Here is a 21327-nt window from a genome sequence, read left to right as displayed (position 1 = left end):
TCTACTTACTTTCTGCTGTAATGTGCTTCCATTTACACTTCCTAAACAATACTAAGCACTTGTTTCTTCTGTTGTTTTAGGCTAGCTTAGCCGCCATGCCTGCTCCTGGCTTGCTTTCTGTGTAAAACAGTGATAATAGTACTTGAAGTTGATAATGATTAAGGTTAAAGATTGAGATACTAATTAAGATACTAAGAAATGCAGTTTATTTTCCGTAATGGAAGTGCTTATTATTAGCTTAAGGGAGCGGTATACTGTATGGAGATACCATCCATCCATTTTCTACCGCTTGTCCCTTTCGGGGTCACGGGGGGCGCTGGAGCCTATATCAGCGGGGTACACCCTGGATACATACAGGTGAATTAAAAATGTTTTTAATATTGTGCAATACTTCATTTATGTTAGCAATTCAACTTCAAATGTGAAACTAATATACGAGATAAACTAATTACATGCAATGTGAGCTACGCCAAGCTTTTGTTAAAATTTTGATGACCATGACAAATTTTCTGAGGTTTTTCGATTTGAGGTTCTCATAAGCTGTTAGCCATAATCATCAAAATTATATCAAAAGAAGGCTTGAAATATCTTGAGTTGCATGGTATGAGCCTATGTCATATTAGTTTAATCTTGTAAATGTAATTGCTGGAATCAACAAACATTTGCACAATATTCTAATGTTTTGAGTTTTACCTGTAATTAGTTGCTAGTGTGTCAGTCAGAGGACTAAAAGTGAATACAATATCAGCCAGAGGGGATCGGTGCTCATGATCAGCATTGAAAGGCATTTTTAGACAATGGCGACGCCTATCAGGTACATTTTCACTAAATCGGTAGATACTGATCGGTAGACGACCGATCGGCACATTCCTTATCATCACCTTGCAGTTCAAGTCTCACCTTGGGCTTTCCTGAGCGATATGTGACCAAACGAACTTCTTTAATGGTGCCATGTTGCTTGCATAATTCTTCGAGTTGCTCCTTGGTGAAGGAAAATGGCAGCCCAGAGATAAAGATTTTGTGTTTCTCAATAGACGTGTTGTACTTGAACACCTACAGAGAGGTTAAGTTAGCTAAGTGAAGTCACACCATTAAATAATTAATTACTACTTACCTTAAAGTCTGGGTTCTTGGTTTTGTCCACACACGGAGACACAAACATAGGCCTGCCCCCCACCTCGCTTCTGTCCAGTTTGAGGGCTTCAGGGACAGACACAGCACTTTCAAATTGCACATAACCGTAGCCCTTGAAGATCCCTTTGTTGCTGGAGACAAGGCGAATCTGTTTAACTGGTCCACAGGTCTCAAAGAGAGTCCGAAGTTTGGCATCAGGCTCTTCCAGTGTGTACGTCAGGTTGCTAACGAACACGCTGTTGCTATCGTTCCGAAGCTCAGTCTTGTCATTGCTTTGATTCTGTGCACTGGCCTGCTGGGATTTGTTGTTTGCAGGTGCAGAACCTTTATAGCCAGGAGGAGCCTTCCTCCCAAATTGTCCAACATCCGTCTCCATGTACTCTTCTGTGCTTTTCTCGCCTTTTCCTCTGTGTCGCTTCGGAGCGTGTTCTGTCGATTGACACAATGGATGTCTTTACATTACAAGAAGCAACTTGAATTAACAGATTTTCTAATATAAAAAGCAACATCATTATACAATATAAAACATCACCTGCTTAAATTATTGGCCAATGGCATTTTTGGAAAATTTTTTGGGTCAATTTAGCACTTCATGATGCGGGCTACCTTTGCCAAATTTAACAGTATATGTCGGTTGACCCTCGCAGTGGCAGCTGCTGATCTTTCAAGTAGGGGAAACTCATTTTCAGCTACTCTCTAGACACAAGTACAGTCTTTATTAAAATATATAAATATGATGGATTTGGCAAAGAAAACGTCACTAAGAGGACTGTAAAATTAATATTTTAACAGCCATTTAGGACCCGAAACTGGCGAGGACGAACGAAAAGACTCTTGATCCTCCAACCCCTTTTCTTTGTGAGGATTATGAGTCATTATGAGCCACCTAAATGGAAATATATGAACATCCCAGCAGTCAGCATCCTAATGACAGCTGACCTTGTACAGTAAGTGATATTTTACTATGTTCATTGGCTCTCATGAAGTCAGTAACAATCAGTAATGTAGAAAAAAAAAGCAAACGTGATGCGTTTTTGAAATTAATGCACTGCTTATGCTTAAAATGATTAAAATACGTAAATATTAAATTATATTATAAATGTGCCGATTACTATGTTACATATACACTTACATCCTGTATATAAAACCTGAATAGAGGTGTTTGGATGTTTTTTAAGGGCTTTGTAGGCGGAACTGCGCTGCTACCATAGTCTCTAGAGATGCGCGGATAGGCAATTATATCATCCGCAACTGCATCACTAAAGTCGTCACCCACCCGCCATCCACCGGAACCAACATTTTATCAAAACCGCAACCGCCCGCCCGTTGTTATATATCAAGGGTCGGCAACCTTTACCACTCAATGAGCTATTTTGACCCGTTTCACAGAGTTACGTAGACGATGGGAGCCGCGACCATTCTCGCGAATATTTTCTACAACATGTGCAAACTGTTTGCCAGTCCAGCAACATGTTGTATGTGGCTTCCGCAAATTCACGCACAAGAATGAAAGGCATACTGGGTGACACAGAGTACACTGATGTTTGGGATATAAACAAGTTTAACACTCTTACTAATATGCACCACACTATGAAGCCACACCAAACAAGAATGACAAAGACATTTCGGGAGAACATCCTCACAGTAACACAACACAAACGCAACACAACAAATACCCAGAATCCTTTGCATCCATGACCATTCCTGACTATATTTTACACCGCCGCGCCCCCAACCCCGCCCACCTTACCGACGCACGGGGGAGGGAGTTGGGGTTTGGTGCTAGCGGGGTATATAATATAGTCAGGAATAGTCATGAATACAAAGGATTCTGGGTATTTGTTGTGTTGCGTTTATGTTGTGTTACTGTGAGAATGTTCTCCCGAAATATGTTTGTCATTCTTGTTTGGTGTGGATTCACAGTGTGGCGCATATTAGTAAGCGTGTTAACTTGTTTATATCACAAGCATCAGTGTACTCTGTATCACCCAGTATGCTTTGCAGTCGTGTGCATGTACCTGCGGAAGCTGCATACATGTCGCTGGACTGGCAAGCAGTTTGTACATGTTGTAGAAGGCATTAAAGGTAATGACTTCGTAGCACGCCCTTATTCTTGTTATCTGGGTGACCGCCAGCAGATATTCGCGAGAATGTTTGGGGCTCCTATTGTCTTCTTTACTTTGTGACATGGGTCAAAATGGCTCTTTGAGTGGCAAAGGTTGCCGATCCCTGAACTATGTATATTAGTATATTAAATATTTCCGAATGGTTCAACCGCCACCCGCCCGAATCTATTTAAAATCAATTTTTTTGTCAGGTCACCCGCCCGACCCTCCGCGGATGAAACCGCAAACCGCGCATCTCTAATAGAGGACTGCAAGGGTGGAGGCTGGTCTACGTCCATTCACCCCGTGGAGATTGGATGCAGGGGCTTCGTAGGAGGTTCTGCAACCCGGCTCCTGCGTGCGGCGGGGATGACCGGTTCAAGCCTGAGGAAGGCCATCAAGGAGTTGGCAGAGGAGGCAGAGAAGGCAAGTTTCTGGATGTGGCTAAGAAGGAGGGACAACACTTGGGGCTCAACACCCCAGTGAGGTCAGTTGCAGGGAGTGGCGCGGGGAGACGTCCCCGCGTAGCCACTGCCCCCCCACCGCGAGGTGTCCTGGCTTGGGGGCGAAACATCAGTGAACGGTGGCACCAGCTGACGACCCTGCAGCTGACCTCGAAGTGCACTGGAGGAGGTGCGACAGGCAGAGATGCCTAGCAGTTAGGTCTGTACGTATTAATTGGCTCCATTGTAAGCAAACTTTCGATCCCATTTACTTAATATTAGGAATGAAAAAAAAAAAAAGTTTGTTATGTCTTTTATAATTATTTTGAACGATAGACAAAATTCCAAAAAAAGTGCAGTTCCCCTTTTAATGCCATCATTAAAGCACAACTTTAATAAAGTATAATTTTTAGGCTTACTTATGAATACATTATTACTTACATTTGATCGCTTAACATATCAGGTTTTTTATTAATTGAACAGTAACAGATCACAATATTTTGGAGGGAAAACAAATGTCAAATTGTCTATTACATATCATACCATGAGAGATTGTGTTAACTTTTTATATCTACTCTTACGGTAATTATATTCAGCAGGCTTTTGCAAAATTGCAAATTTAATTGAGAATGTCTCCTAAATTAAAATGAACTTCAATTTGAGTTGAAATTGCAAACAGGAAGTAGAATTTAAAAATCTATTTTTTCTTTGTATGTATTTCAGATACTCAACGGTACCAATTTTCGGTAATTTTGTGTGTTAATAAATGTTAATTGTTTGATAATAAAATGTTATTTTTTAATATAACGTTTAAAAATGAGCTGATTATGATAATTGTACTGTGTAGTTGTTACATATTGTTTTCTGATCAAATTTGAGTCTCATTTGTAATGCAGTTGCACTTCCAAGACTTTAGATGGCAGTACTGTATAGGCTATCTATTGTACGCTGTCTAACGAGGAAGTAGATTTTTCCATGAAGTTGAATGTGTTATGTTGCGCCCTACAAAGTGTGTATAATTCAAGTATTGTACTTATTGTACACCAGGTATTTTTTGGGTGAAAAATTATCTGAGTTGTAGTTTTCATTACCAAATTTAGAGGTGTTGCAATCGCCATGTAAAATCGATACTGCTAATAGTAGCCTGTCTATGGAAAATCCAATGTAAATTAGCATTACACGAGCACATTTTGGAAGAGTGGAGCTTTACTTTATGTCCGAGCATGTTTAACCAAGCATACTTGCTTTGTTGGTGTTGAAAATTGCAAAATACCTTTTAGGGTGTTTGGCGGAGTCTGCTCTAAGTTGTTTCCTTGAACTTGTGTTTGTTTGCAATCGGACGTGACGCGTCTGCAACCGGGCGAGATGTCACGTGTAACAAAGGTATTCACACATGCATCAACTGTGCTGAACTAAGCTTTTAATGTGGTTTGCTGTTATTTTTTTACATTTTATTTGCATTACAGGATCACAACTTATTCAAGTGTTTTCTGTTTATCCTATTATAGTGGTAATATATTCCTACTACTATATTCCTATTAGCCTATGCTATTAACAACATATATATGTGCTATCATTCCTGTGGTACTCATTGGGCCAAATTTGGGTACTAGATTTCCATCTCATGTTTGCTAATATGGTAATAAAGCCATTAATCCTTAAATTGAATATTTCATACGTGACTGTTTTACATACTTTATAGAAATAGTATTAGTACAAACCTCATACACGCTTTATATTTTAATTACAGCAAATGCTTTTCATTGAAAATGAAAAATAAAAACATTGTTTCTAAACAGATAATTTATTTGATGCATTATTATTAGTCCCAAATAATGAAAACATAATGTATTTCTTAGAGTGCTTTACTTTAACTATTTAAAATGGAGGTAATGTGTGTTTAATTTGAGTGTTGGTATAGTATTTGTTAGTATTTAGGCCAAAACCTTTGTTCCACATGACAAATGATTCCTGTTATTTGGCTGTAATTAATTTAATTCTACTTTCTGTAATTCCAACTCAATAACCTGTGGGGTGAAACAAATTCAATTCAAATTCTTCAAATGTATTGAAATTCCAAATTTGGAAGTTTGCACAAGCCTGATAACTATAACTATACGAATCACCTGTGTGGTCATTCCAGTCATCCTGATCTGCTTTCCTCTTCTCCCCAAATCGACCTCCTTTCTGAATTTTCTTCTGAGTCTTCTTGTCCGTCTTGGCCTTCCGCCTCTGCTCAGCTCGTCCTTCCTCCTGTTGAGCATGGATGGCTTCTTTTTCTGCCACCTAACAGACAGTCCAAGGATGGTCATGATATAAGGCAGCAACAAGACATTTTATATAATTTGCATCAAACCTTCGCCCGTTGCTCATTAAGCCTGTTCAGCCGAGTTTCGGTTTTCTGAACTGCAACATCCCAGTCAACCAAAGAACCTGAGTAATCAGACAAGTCGTGAAGATGTGCTTACTTGATACCACGCGTGGGGGAGCTCACCTTCTACTCTCTCAAAGGTGAGTAGGACTTCACACACGTGTTCTGGGTAGTCTGAGCTACATTGGACCGCTCTGTGAAGAGCTTTTCGGCAATGGGCAGAATCTCCATAAGCTCTGCAGAGAAAGCAATAAAAGGATGATGCAATCATAGCAAGCAAGAAGTGAGGTTTAGTTCATCAGTTCTAATGCCTGACAGACCTTTCCAGGTTATAATACTCCAGCCACATGTTGGCAAATTTGGCATTCCCTTTTGTCATGATGCTGTCCCACAGTTCTCTGGCTTTTTGGATGTTCTTACAATGCAGGGCCTGGAAAGACAACGACGACTTTATTCCTGATCCAAACTAGGGCTCCACTACTAATCACATTCAAACCACGATCACGGCTGCCACGATTAAATGAGGGAGATTGTCTGTTATATTAACACTTAAACAGCAGGTTCCACTGCATATCAAATCAAGCACTTTTAGTCACGCAACAGAAAAGTAACAGCGGCACGTCTTGAAGCCCTGCCAGAAGCCATTGTGTATGCGCACAGAGCCCCATGACCACACCAACCACCTCGCTAGCCGGCATTATCAAACCTTTCACAGGCTGCTGCAGTGAGTCGCCTCGATTCACTTCCGTGGAGTCTAACGCGGCGTGCGTAAAAGGTCGAACTGCTTTCATTAGGTGGTGACAGGCGTGGACGCCTACACAACACACTGCTCTGCTTCTCTCCTTGAAGTCGCACTAGCATGACTAACAGCTAGCCATCGTTCAGAAGACCCTGGGGACACTTGTCTGGCGAGACGTGCTCCCCATTAGAATTCATGCACCCCCTGCATCTGCTTATATGTATGAATCAGGGAAAGCGGAAATGTAATTGCACATAAAAAGACAAATACTATTGTTACACTAAATATGCTATATTTTTGTATTTTGTCATTTTTGTATACATGTTTCACACTACAAATAATGATTAGGTGAAGCTGAGGTGTCTAAATGATGACGCGCGGGTAACCTACCGAACGTTGCTGTTTAATGGCCCGGAAAAAAGTAAAAAAATGGATAAATACAGCTTAAGGCGTCATCTAATGAAAAAAAGCTGAAATTCTAACACTAATTATGGACAAAAACACAATTTAAAATTATAAATGACTGTTATTTTAGCCCTTTTATTAAGAGTATTTCATAAAAAAATTACATGCTCATGTCACATTTAGATGGCCCTCCCACCTCCAGGACCCCATTACACTAACAACTGCCCACCTTTGGGAAACACTATGTTTCACCTAGCACAATATGGTTTTAACATTGGTAAAAAATAATTGTGCAGCCCTAATCCAGACTAACACACAGTGGTCTTATTTGTCAAACACTTTAAACAGAAAAAGCATAATTTTAAGGGGTTCTTCTTTTCAAAGTAAGTGTCATAGTACCTCTATCCTTGCCCAAATCTGCATAATGTTACAGGAAGGGTCTCCACTTTCCCCAAATCCTGCAGCGTCATGACACAATGAATCAGACTGGAATTGAGTTGTAATGAAACAGACAGAACATTGTGAATGAGAATCCCCCTACTCTGTTCGACGTCTTGTTTCATGTAGTCCAGACAGCGAGTAAACGCTCCTCGTAGCTCCTCCAACTCTTTACTCGACTCTGTGAGAAGCCGTCAGCGGAGGAACAATGGCTGAATTAAACGCTTTCCAAACACAAAGACAAATGATGGCTTCATCTGATGCTGCTCTCACCTTGGCTGAAATCCACACGTCTCCTCAGGTAGTCGAGGTAAGCCTGCCAGATCTCCACATAATCCGTAGCTTGAATGAACCCCGCATTCAGCGCCTTTTCGAACACATCTGGAAACGGGGTATCATTCAGTAACTTCACTGACATGTTGAAAGTGCTGCAATTGGTCACAAAGTTTACCTGAGACAGTTTGATGGCTTCCCCCGTGCCTTTCTACAGCTTGCAGGTAGCTCTTCCACAGACTCATAGTCCATGGGCAGTTTCTGACAGCACGATCATGAGTGGACAGAACTAAGTCTTTGATTTTCAGTTGACGGTCCTGGAGAAGCCAAAGAAAAAATAATAAGTGTTAACTTTGAGAGCAGTTTTAATCATAGTCTTTTAACAAAAAAAATATATTTTTAGTCTAATTTTAGTCATCTAAATTGATTTTGTTTTTGTCGAGTAAATTTCACAACATTTTCGTCTGCTAAAATTACAGTATAGCAATTTGATTAAAATATAAAGTATAAAAGAAAAGACATTTTAGTATTTGTTTAACACAAAAGTATCATGAGTTTATGTTTAAGAATGATGCAGTCATTAATGTTTTGCTCCACACATCAATGTTAATGAATGTCTTTCAGACATTTTTTTTTTTTTTTTTTGCTATTTCAGCTTCATACAGTTTGTCTACCAGATTTTAGCATTTTCATCTGCTGTGGAACAGTCAGCGTTCTATAAGTGTTCCTAGCAATTGAATAATGTTGGCCAATGTGACATTAGTAACAGGTTATCGTGTTCTCTTGGGTTGCTGTAGAGTCTTATATATTACGGTTACACCGCAGGCCAAAATGAAAAAAATGGGATATTTTCGACATCTGAATTTTCCAGCAGACTGTTTAGTATACAAGTAAAATGTGATCTCTATCACACACCAGTATGGCAATTAAATGTCAGCCTATGTGTGAATTGCATTTGCAGTTCGATAAAGTAAAAACAAAAGAACTTGACCAAATTTCAGAAGTGAACAATGATGTCACTACTACAGGAAAAAACATGGACACCATGTTGTGTAAAGGAAGTAGGCAGATGATGGAAAACAACAGCAGCAGGAGGAAGAAGGGAACTGCAAAAAGGAAAGTGTGCTGCGCACACGAATGACATAGCTTGACCAAATATGACGTAAAAGTCGCACACAGGTCGCATTGCCGTTTAGACTGCAGTCACATTTTACAAGATCAGATTCCAAACGGATTCAGACTACTTCCTGATGTAGTCCAAAATTTTCCAGAGAAACTGGGAATTGTGATGTATCATGTTGTATGCTTGCATGTTCGAAATAAACTCAAACTCAAACTCAAATCTAAGCAGTTTGGAGTGATTATACTGGCAAAAAAATACATGACCTGTGTCAATTGAGGGCAAAAAAATCATAGTTGGTGTCCAGTGTAAACATAGAAAAGAGTTCATTGGTATCGTTTTCTGTTCTTTGTACCATGTGATTCACTGTTGTCACCTAAACCCTTCTCTAACTGTAATGTCAATATTTTGTCAGAGCCACAACTATGATTTGTAAAATGTGTCATTTCTAATCACTTGATTAGCACAGTAAAGGTGTATAAACTTGGCAAAGCAGAGCAGTTGCTCATAGAGTACCAATAATTGAAGTATTATGCTAGTATTTCCTTTGGCCAAGTTACAGTTATGGAGATGTCATTACTCTCTCCTGCTGTTAGCCTCAAAAGTGAAGTCTGTCCCGAGCCCCCAGGTGTATATACATTAGTATGTGTAAGTTGTTTTATATAAATATAAATATTCTATATATAGTTTTGTCGATGAGAAATAAAACTTTCCTTTCTCAAAATGAAAAGCATCTAATTGGATCTCCTCTATCACTCACTCTCAGCACAATACATATGGTTAAAAAAACTGTGATCGGATATATTACAAAACTGTCCCACCCATCTACTCAACGAAATCAAATGATTGGATTTCATATCTGTGAACATTTCCATCTCGTTTTTATTTGTTGACTAAAACTGTTAATTTTGCTATCAAGTTAGTCAAAGTGTATTTGTTTTAATATGTTCTCGTCCTATTTTAGTTAGGGGAAAATAGGTTGCTGACAATAACAGACAAAAATTATTAGTCAACAAAATTAACACTAAGGCAAGCGTTTTTTCATTGGCAGTAAAACAAACATTTCACTCAATGTTCATTTGTTTGATGATTACCGGTAAATTATTTTTCATTTAAAGCTTGACCAATACTTACAAGATATGTTGTGTATTTTGTCCACATGTCTGGAACCAGGCAGTTCTCCGCCAGAGCTCTCTCATAGGTTATCTGGATTCGTGCTGGGTCCCCCACCTTCATCTCAAAGTCAATGTAAGCCTGATACTCGGCCAGTTTAGGCGTCTCTGCTACCAGCTTCAACAAGACAAACGTACAAAGTTTTAACACTGTTTCATCAATGATCCAACTTCTCCATATCCTTTTATTGAATTTCCATGACGAAAATAAATTATTTTGTGCCATTGGTACCACCAAAAACAAATTATCGGACATTTAGCTCTACATCTAGAATATATGGTGCCTCTCTAAAACAAAAAACACCACACAGACACACTTAGATACATCTTGTAATTTTTTCCGTTCTAAAATATTTAGTCTTTACTTCTGCTCCATCCCACAGCTTCACATATAAAACCATTTGGTGGACAAATGGTGGTTTAATCTTTTGTCAAACAGCACTATCTATGCCGTTTGTAGAGAGACTAATGACAGTAAGCGCAGAGCAAACCCAAAAGCACAGACATACAGTGGGGCAAAAAAGTATTTAGTCAGCCACCGATTGTGCAAGTTCTCCCACTTAAAATGATGACAGAGGTCTGTAATTTTCATCATAGGTACACTTCAACTGTGAGAGACAGAATGTGGAAAAAAAATCCAGGAATTCACATTGTAGGAATTTAAAATAATTTATTTGTAAATTATGGTGGAAAATAAGTATTTGGTCAACCATTATAAGCTCTCACTGATGGAAGGAGGTTTTGGCTCAAAATCTCACGATACGTGGCCCATTCATTCTTTCCTTAACACAGATCAATCGTCCTGTCCCCTTAGCAGAAAAATAGCCCCAAAGCATGATGTTTCCAACCCCATGCTTTAGAGTAGGTATGGTGTTCTTGGGATGCAACTCAGTATTCTTCTTCCTCCAAACACGACGAGTTGAGTTTATACCAAAATGGATACATGGATGATACAGCAGAAGATTGGGAGAATGTCATGTGGTCAGATGAAACCAAAATAGAACTTTTTGGTATAAACTCAACTTGTCGTGTTTGGAGGACGAAGAATACTGAGTTGCATCCCAAGAACACCACACCTACTGTAAAGCATGGGGGTGAAAACATCATGCTTTGGGGCTGTTTTCTGCTAAGGGGACAGGACGATTGATCCGTTTAAAGAAAGAATGAATGGGGCCATGTATTGTGAGATTTTGAGCCAAAACCTCCTTCCATTAGTGAGAGCTTTGAATGGTTAACCAAATACTTATTTTCCGCCATAATTTACAAATTCTTTAAAATTCCTACAATGTGAATTCCTCGATTTTTTTTTCACATTCTGTCTCTCAAAGTTGAAGTGTACCTATGATAAAAATTACAGACCTCTGTCATCATTTTAAAGCGGGAGAACTTGCACAATCGGTGGCTTACTAAATACTTTTTTGCCCCACTGTAGGAACAATTGCTCTCACTAGTTACTTTTTGCTGCAACCTAGCTCTGCGGGAACATGAGGGTGACAAGACCCCTCGTGTCCATGTATGACTTGAATGAGTAGTGTGAATTTGTTAAGACACTATTGACAGTAAGCGCAGAGCAAGCCCAAAAGCACAGCCATGGGCACACTTGTTATCACCAGTTAATTTTCGCTGCAACCTGGCTGTCCAGGATCATGGTGGCAAAAAGACAGCTAGTGTCTTCGGTTGACTTGAATGTGTAAAAAAAATTTCCCTTTTTTAGTGCACACAATATCTCGGCTTTGAGGACATTATATTTTACAGAAATGTCCAAAGTTGTCTGCTTTGTTGCCGCGGAAAGTGAAACTATTAGTATTGTTGACGGTAATCCAGCATCGGGGTTCATAAACTCACCAATGGGTATTGTGCTGACAACAACTGTATTACTGTTTTGTGCTTTTTTCCCCTTCAAGTGGGAATGCTGCCTCTCCAATATTGAAATGTTTTAAAACACAGTTTGCATTCAGTAAGTCTTGAGTCAGTGTCTTTTGCCAGCCGCCAATTCTGTTTATCCTTAAAAACGCATGTGTAAGTGAAAGTGCACTTTGCTTGCATCTTTTCAACATTGCCACTTTGCTAGCAAAAGTAACGAGCAAGTGGGTGTGCCTGACGTTCATACCTTTTCCAACATTTCTAAGAAAAATATTATTTTCCATGAATTTTCCAAAGCCTGGAAATTGCATTTTAAAATTCCATGGCCTTTCCAGGTTTTTCATTACCTTAAAACCCTGAGAGTAAAAAGCACTAAGAACCGTATTTAGATGGTCCAGGTGATGTTAGTGTCAATAAAGCAAGTATGGATTCTCATTGGAACTCGCTTACTTACTAGTGACTCTTCAAAAGGCCTGCACTTTTCTTTCTGCTGCAAAGCATTTTTGTATTGATGCAAGATTGTCTCAGGTGCCCCATCTTCAGACCATTCCTCATACTCTGCATATGTTGCCTCCATGTCTAGGGAAAAGACCATTTTAATGCCACATATATCACACAAACACTTACATTATTAAAATAGGCTTTCAAAAAACCTCCACTATTGGCTTGAAATCAAATCAAAATGTTTCGCAGCAAAATAATTTCTTACTGAATTACAGTGCATTGCTTGTTTTTTGTAAGTACCTAGTAAGTTTGGTTCCTAACAACATGTTTTTGTATAATTGTCTGTGTTATCTTACATCCAAACAACAAACTAGTGTGTTTGCGACACAGTGTTTATCATTCCACAAAATCGAGTAACCAAACAAAAAATCCCACTCGTTGGTGACTCAGTCTTTTCATGTAAATAATACACTGCATGAGTCCAAATATGTTCGTAGCGTGACTATATCATAAAAACTATAATTATTTATACAATGTGTTTTGTATTACAGTTGTACCTCAACTTAAGAGTGTCCCCAAGTGTTTTGAGATAAGAGCTGTCTCTTAGCTAATTGTTACTTTTTAAGTTGCAAGCAAAACTCTGAGTTACAAACATCCCCGTCATTAGTTGGCATAGTAAATGTCACAGTGAACCCTGTGAAACTCTGTCCAAAACATCTACTTTCACTCGCTAGCTTCAACATAACCTTATTTTCCAACCATGGTAAGAAATAACGAGTGTGAAGAACAGGGGAAGAAAAAGTGGGTGATATTTATTGTATTGAAGAAATAAATCATCAAAAACATGACCGAGCATGTCGCCAACTTGGCGAAGCAATTCTTGCGCTTCCATTAACCCTACAAATGCGCAAAATCTAAATATTGCAATGAGAAATTGGTAATGAAAAGACCCATTTTCCAAAAAGCTTTCAAATATCATTAAAAAATTTGTACGCTCTCACAAGGTGGTTTTTCAGATGTTTCGTTATTAAAGTGTACTGCAAAAGATGTATGGAAACACTTTTTTCGCATTTACAGGGAACCTACACACATGACCGGCAGGGCGCCTATGCAGGACAACTGGGCAGACGGGTCGTCTTGGTCTCGCTTCCGATTGGTTAGACAGGGGGAGAGAGGAGGCACCGGGCCATCTCGCAGGTACCTTCCCGGCAATAGAGGCTGACTCACAGGCTCGAAGACACCCACATGCCCGAACAATGTCGAGGGGGTCCTTGAATCCACAATTTGTCTGTGAATTCCTAGTTCACAATTCTCTCACAAAAATTGTTCATACGTGGCCACGTAAGGACGTTGGCATTGAGCCATCACCTGCTGCCTTCGTCTTCTATTGAAAATCACTGCAACAGCAGTGGCTGCAATTGGAATCACACCTCCAAAACAATGGAAACGCAAAGAGTCTATCTTCCTCAAAGTGGAGTCTCATAGAACGAGACTTTACGGCTCATAACGCAATACACCCTTTAATGGAAAAATCTACAAGTCGCAAATGTACTTTGTTGAAATTTTTCAAATATAGCTTTTAGTTTGAGGAAAAACTGCAATGGAAACATAGCTACTAGTCTGCATCGTAATGAAGCAGAATGAGTCTAACGCCAGCAAAGAATATTGAAATATTACAACGGCAGAAATGTATCCATGGAATTATAGAGAAGTTGCTGATGGTGTGTTTGACGAAGAAACAGCCCGAATGAAATACAGTAGAAGTCCACTCTCCATTTACATTATTATTAATTTACTTAATAAAACTACTGTAGTTGTTAGTAGTACTTTCTATTATATAGGGCTCAAAAGGCCACTTGATATCGCAATGCATTTTGGGTGCCGGGTAGCCATATTTTGCTGGATGTAGGTTTTGTTTACTTGGTTGTACTGTACCCACAATAATGTCAGAGAGAGCAGCAAACAGGATTAAAATGGATCATACGAGCACAGAAACTAAGCGACTGCACGAAAACTAACTGTATCCTATTCAAAAGGCTTGCTATCTCAAAAAAATAGGTTTATTTGGTGGAACTGATCCATATTAGCACATCCAATGGACAAGAGATTCGAACAAGCTGCCTCCATTGTTGAAGCCAAACCTATTTATATTTCGTCAATGGAGTCAGTTTTAATACCGGTGAAGAATTTCCTAATACAAAGTCTGTTAAGGCTCGTTAAAATTGCGCATAATCTACAGATTTCATTTCTTATGTGTCCGAGATGGAGGGAGGGTGCCCCCTTGCTCATTTTATAAGCAGGTTTCTCTTAAAGAATAACCTCAGTATTACTTTTGACTACCTTAATCACCATGCGACAGCTCTGAAAATAATACTCATTAACTTTTTTGTGCTCACCCAAGCCTAAAAGTAAACAGACAATATGCTTTTTTCCAAAATACTATACTTTGTTTGTCACCTGCAGCTAGTTGCTTGGCTAACGCTAACAGCCTGCTTAATGCTACGTGTGTAACTGAATAAAAATGCTTTGAGCCAACTTCACCAGTGTGAAAATGCCGTTAACACACCAACATGTACCAGGTGATGGCGTTAAAAGTCATGTTTGATTATCTCGTGGCTGTTTCCAGGCTATTCACATTCGCTTTATTAGCGTCATTACCCGACTTCCTTTGGCTTACTTTCACCTTTCAAATGGGAAAAATCACACCAAATCCCTTTTCTCCCCTTAAGCAATCACGACCACGATTGTGGAAGCTAATGATGCCGCACGTTCACGCCATACTTTGAACTGTTAAAAAAAAAAAAAAAACGAGACTTAAGTACAGTCTTGTACTAAGCCATGTAAATAAGCTATTTAGAGTCCAGAAAGACCCCCAAAGCAATGTGTTTCCATGTCACACTTTCAAGCTGTATTGTTTTATACAATATTTCTAATATAAAAGTTTAAGGGGGTTTTTAAAGGCATGTTACATTTAAAAATTTTGCCGTTTAAGGGGGCTAAGCACTAATTAAATAATTTGCAAATATTTAGAAGTGGCGACGTTGATTTAAGATACTACTGTTTTGAGTTAAGAGCTCCGTCACAAAACCAATAGAGCTTATAAGGTGAGGTACTTCTGAGATCATTTTGAGTGATAGGAGCGGACAAATGCTTTGCTTTTTTTCCCGTATGATTCAAGTTAGTCTGACCTTCCTGAACGGGTTACCAGCACACAAAAAATTAAGTTTTTTAACGGTGCGGTTCATTCATGGATTTTTCTTCGCTGGAGGTCATAATGTTTTGCGTTCAACAAATAATTTTCATGTAAAAACTAAGGTACAGCTGTTGTATTTTTCAGGCTGAGTCATCAGCTGTACGCTGCACAAACCAGAATGTTGCTCATTCTACACCAACCCATCTGGAGTGAGAAGAGGGCATCCTTACCCATTAAAGGAATGGCCAGCTGGCGATGAAACAATGTATGGATGCGCTGCAGTTGCTTGTTCAGCAGCTCTTGTTCATCATGGTTGGGAATCCTGCCAGGGGGAGGCTGAAAGGAAAAAGAATAGAAGGATGGAAGAAAATGATTCTAAATAAAAGTGAGTGGAGTAAGTGATAATCCAAACACATATGATGCAACTTTGTATATATGAAAATATAATTATAAAGTGGGTAATAGCTGCTAAAAATGACTTAAAATGGTGTCTAAATAAAGAGAACACAGACCTGCACAGTGGCTAAAATGGCGTTCTCAAACTCTCGGTACGCCTCCCACACCGTCTGTCCCTTAGTCATGTGGAGCCCGACAGCAGTGAGGGCTCTCTCGAAGATGGCTCTCACGCTTTCGATGCCACCTGGTGATCCCATACCACCAATGGAATACTGGGCAAACTCAAGCCAGATATCCGGGCCTAAAAATAAGAAGCAGTTTGTTACGACTGCGTTGCAGCCAAATGCCCGCTCCAGGTTCGCCATACTCACAGATGTAATCTTTTATAGCCCGCTCGAAAAGTTCGTTGACTTTTTCTCGGTTTGGTTCTTCCTCAGTCAGGCGGATCTCATCATTGAGCCAATCTAGCCAGATCTCTGTGGGAATCAATAGAAAAAAGCTCAGGTGCTGCAATCCATATATTTCTGTGAATGCAAGCCTGCAAGAGTATATACACCAACCTTCTGTGAGAGGGAAAAGTTCACTCATCTTCTGCCTTGCTTTTCGCAGGCGAACAAGCTCCCCCGCCTGCTTCAGTAGCTTGATGAGATCGACGTGGCAGTTGTAGTCAAAGGCATTGATCGACAGCTGGGGAAGGGGAGAGACAATTAATGTAAACTGTATTTAGAGAGGCACACGACTCACATTTAGTTGGGGCTATTCAGATTTTGAGTAAATTTTCAGGATGAACCTAAATTTCATTAAACCGAAGAGCAGTCACGCATTTCCTGCTAAACATTTCCACTTTCTAAATGCTTATTCATGACAGCTGTGAAACCATTTTTTTATTTTCCTAAAAGTCCCACATTTACAAGAATTCGACATTTTCCAGAAAATGTTTTCACATTCAAATAAAATATACAAATATTTTTTTTAGATCTGTATTTGGAACATTTCCCAACTGTTTCAAACCATTCCATTCATCATCTTGCACTTTTCAAATCCCCCATTATAGTAGTTACATAAGCAAATCTACTTGACTACTTCATTATTGGATTTCTAATAAAAGTGAAGTATTTGTGTGCGCAAAATATGTCAAACTCAAGGCTTGTGGGCCAGATCTGGCCCGCCACATTATGTTTAATGGCCCGCGAACATTTAAAAAATATGCGTCTAAAAACCATAGTCATTTCTTACTAATGTATTTGTTTTTTTCCATTTTGACAGAAAAACTATATGTACTGCATGAATCTATACACCTTTTTAACTGTAATGGCAGGGTTTCCCGCAGCGCTTTGTTGTTAAGGCGGCCGCCTTAACAGCAAAGAGCCACCGCCTAAACAAAAGTCTTACCAATTGCTCTGCTTAGTTCTTCCTCTGCTTCTGTCAGTATGTCTCTGCAGCACCCAGCATTGTCCCACCCACAGAACCACCTGATTAGTGCTCCTGCGTTGTGGTGAGCAGATAGGTGTTTAGCAGGTAAGCATTAGGCAGCGGACTCTCCCCAAATTATAATAAACACTTCCCAGTCAACTACTAGGAACATCACTAAGAGCCCGTTGACGTTCTAGATACATTAACGGCAGCTCAGCTCGCTCGCAGTCCTTGAGGTTAAGGCTGATTAGCTTTTAGCATAACTTTAGCTCACTGTGCGGTGTGTGCGTGCGTGTGCCCCACATGAAACGGACAGCAAAGCCCTGTCTGTCTGAGAGAAAGACAAGCATTATTAACCTACAGTTAACAACCAAGTTATTTCACTTTACCTTTTTCTGTGTCGATTGATCTATGTTGAAGCAGCAAAAACGATATTATGTTGAATGAAGAGTTTCCTGAGGCTGTCTCTGATAGTTTATATATTAATGTAACTGCATCATAAAGCCTACATGACCTCCATGGTGTTCAGGGATGAATAGTCTCTCCTATTGCTATTGTACTATTTTTTTCAGCTATAGTTACATTAATCATTAGTAATGTAGCAGGTTAGTTTTGAATGGCATGGTTCCTGCTATCACATATTGATAAAAATGTAACATTTACAAAATAAAAATCAACTACAGGCTTCCCAAATGCTATAATAAAATAAGCATGATGAGTTGAGCATATGTCAGCAATTGGCCCAACTTTTAAGTCTTTTTTTTCAAACGCTTATTGCAAACGCTTACTTAAAGTAAGTCATTAATTTAAATTATTAAGTCATTCTGTTCTCATTATTTTGACTTATTAAGTCATTATGTTGTCACATTTTTGACTTATTAAATTACTAAGTCAAAATATTGACTTACTAAGTCACAAAACATAACCAAAAATTGTAAGCTTCGTCACACGACGTAGCCGGCCTACCTCACCACAGTCTGTAGTCTATTGCCCCCCCCCCCCCCAGGCTGTGGTGGCAGCGATGTGATGGAGACGTGATGGCGACATGCCGAGTTACGCTGTTCCTTACACCCACCCACCCCCTTCCACTGGAGAGACACTACCTTAACTAAAAAAATTCTGGGGGAAACACTAAATAGTATTCAATACTGCAACAAATAACAAAATGTTATTGTTTGTGCTATGGTGCCATATTTTGGACAAGTTCGCTTACTGCAGGTGCTGCTGGTTGGAAATGTATTTTTTCTTAAACAAGTAAAAACATTAATAGTTTCTGCTGGAAAGGATTTGTAATTGATCACTCCATCCAATGTTTGTAAGTTTTACAATATAACACCCATATTTTACTGACTATCAAAGCACACCAGATAATTAGGCACACTGCCGATGAACAAGTCTATTCAGGTCTAATTTCATACACAGGGAACATAGATTATAAAGCACATTAAAGGGGTCATATTGTGATTTTCTTTCTACATTTAAAACACTTCATTGTGGTTTACATAACATGTAATAGTGGTTATCTGTCAAACATGTTGCATAGACTTTGTTTTACAGGCCGTGATGTGATTGCAAGCTGTTTTCTTAACGTCTCTTCAGGATTATGCAATTTGTTATTCTTATAGCCAGACCTGTTGTTTGCTTCAGTACCTGACGGTTTGGGCGACAACTGTTGCCTTCCTAAGAGTTTGTCACGTGATGTCTCTTCAGGATTCTCCGTTTTGTGGGCGGATCCTATTTACGTGGCTCCATTTTAACAGCGCCTTCTCCTCATCATCTTTTGTTATGGTTATTAGCGCTTCCATAGCGAGGCTACTCACAGATATAAGAACTGTATGTTACTTTATATTAGAAATGGCAACAGCGGAGGATAAAAGCACCAAAATAAGAGGATAGCGAAAAAGAAAAGCATATTGACTACAGAACAGACTACAATGGTGGACTCGCGCAAATTTTCGGGACTTTTGCAGAGCCCAAATACACAACAGCTAGTACCAATAGGTAAGAGACTTCTGTTTTGTTTGATCAGTCATTTTATTGCCATGTGACACGCACCATTTGGAAACAATTAAGGTACGTGAATAAACATTTACAAAATATTTTGTGCCGGTAAATATATGTGGCTTATAGTCAGGTGGTGCTAATATATGTAAACATATTTATTCATTCTAGAATTTGGTGAGTGCGGCTTAAATACCCGCTCTATAGCCCTGAAATACGGTATACTGTCATACTTTACAATGTTTTTGTCAAGATAAAAATAAATACTTAAATATCTGCTTGACTTATGATTTCAAAGCAAGATATCCATCATATTGTACACTGTCACTGTAAAAGTGACATTAGATTTTACGGTAAAATTGATGGTATATTTTTACAGTAAATTGCTGTAAATTGAAAAAAAAGTAGGACTTTTTTTCAACAATAAAATTCTGTTGACTGAGCTGCCAGTTTTTTACCGTGAAATCTACAGTAGTTCTTTGTACGGTGTGTTACTGCAAATGGAAAAGGTGTACCACATTTTTAAAGTAATAAACTGGTAGCTCAGTTGCCAATACAAATAAAACAGTGTTACTGATTTCCATTTAAGGTGATATGTTGCCAAAAAAAAACTGTAAATCCTGGCAACTAAGCTTTTATTTTCTTCCCAGAAAAAACTGTGAAACTGTTTTACCCTTTATCTTGAAAAAAAATCCACTGTATATTCCATCCCATTTCCTACCGCTTTTCCCGTTTGGAGTCGCAGAGGGTGCTAGAGGCTATCTCAGTTGCATTCGGGCGGCAGGCAGTGCACACCCTGGACAAGTCGCCACTTCATCACAGGGCCAACACAGATAGACAGACAACATTCACACTCACATTCACACACTAGGGCCAATTTATTGTTGCCAATCAACCTATCCCCAGGTGCATGTCTTTGGAGGTGGGAGGAAGCCGCAGTACTCGGAGAGAACCCACGCAGTCACAGGGAGAACAATGCAAACTCCACACAGAAAGATCCCGAGCCCAGGATCAAACCCAGGACCTTCATATTGTGAGGTACACGCACTACCCCATGGTCCACTATGCTGCCCCCACTGTATATTCATCCATTTTGTACCGCTTGTCCCTTTTGGGGTTGCCGGAGCCTATCTCAGCTGCATTTGGACGGAAGGCGGGATACACCCTGGACAAGTCGCCACCTCATCGCAGGGCCAACACAGATAGACAGACAAGATTGACAGAGCATCCGGAGGGAACCCACGCAGTCACGGGGAGAACATGCAAACTTTCTGGTCACTGACTTTCCGGTTGCCATCCATCCATTTTTCTTTCTACCGTTTTCCCGTCTCAGGGTCCATCGAGGGGGCGGGGGACTGGAGCCTATCCCAGCTGCATTCTGGCGGAAGGCAGTATACACCCTGGACAAGTCACCACCTCATCGCAGGGCCAACACAGATAGACAATAAATCACTCACACTGACATTCCGTTTTTTACTGCAATTTTAGTTTACTCTGTACGTAAAAAATCCATTCATCCATCCATCCATTTACTACCCTTTGTCCCTTTTTGGGTCGTGGGGGGTGCTGGAACCTATCTCAGCTGCCTTCGCGCGGAAGTCGGCGTACACCCCGGACAAGTCGCCACCTCTTCACAGGATTTAAAAAAAACAAAAAAAAAACATATATATATAAAAATAAAATAAAAAATGTTTGTAACAAGAATGTTTTACTAAATTTTAGCTATATGATGAGGAAAGTTTGCTTAGACATGGACCTGATTTCTTATTTTAGGACTCCTTATTGTGCCCAAGATCACAGGGCCAACACAGATAGAC

At 39.5% G+C, this 21327-nt stretch overlaps 1 protein-coding gene across 1 annotated transcript in view; it reads right to left on the bottom strand.

The window, feature by feature from the left end:
• The window catches only part of sart3 (spliceosome associated factor 3, U4/U6 recycling protein), a 29899-nt gene that overhangs the window by 6820 nt on the left and 1752 nt on the right, over positions 1 to 21327 (bottom strand). Inside the window, exons 2-17 of the mRNA XM_061906556.1 lie at positions 16657 to 16783; positions 16468 to 16572; positions 16213 to 16397; positions 15931 to 16036; positions 12518 to 12642; positions 10163 to 10318; positions 8087 to 8225; positions 7909 to 8016; positions 7739 to 7816; positions 7597 to 7655; positions 6374 to 6483; positions 6177 to 6289; positions 6039 to 6115; positions 5809 to 5968; positions 1115 to 1563; positions 901 to 1053 (exon numbers count right to left, since the gene is read on the bottom strand). Of these exons, the coding sequence (XP_061762540.1) occupies positions 901 to 1053; positions 1115 to 1563; positions 5809 to 5968; positions 6039 to 6115; positions 6177 to 6289; positions 6374 to 6483; positions 7597 to 7655; positions 7739 to 7816; positions 7909 to 8016; positions 8087 to 8225; positions 10163 to 10318; positions 12518 to 12642; positions 15931 to 16036; positions 16213 to 16397; positions 16468 to 16572; positions 16657 to 16783 (2250 nt within the window). The remainder of the gene's footprint in view (positions 1 to 900; positions 1054 to 1114; positions 1564 to 5808; positions 5969 to 6038; positions 6116 to 6176; positions 6290 to 6373; positions 6484 to 7596; positions 7656 to 7738; positions 7817 to 7908; positions 8017 to 8086; positions 8226 to 10162; positions 10319 to 12517; positions 12643 to 15930; positions 16037 to 16212; positions 16398 to 16467; positions 16573 to 16656; positions 16784 to 21327) is intronic.

Source organism: Nerophis ophidion, linkage group LG07 (assembly GCF_033978795.1).
Source record: "Nerophis ophidion isolate RoL-2023_Sa linkage group LG07, RoL_Noph_v1.0, whole genome shotgun sequence".
Classification (NCBI taxonomy): Eukaryota; Metazoa; Chordata; class Actinopteri; order Syngnathiformes; family Syngnathidae; genus Nerophis; species Nerophis ophidion.
This window is presented reverse-complemented; position numbering and strand designations above follow the sequence as displayed.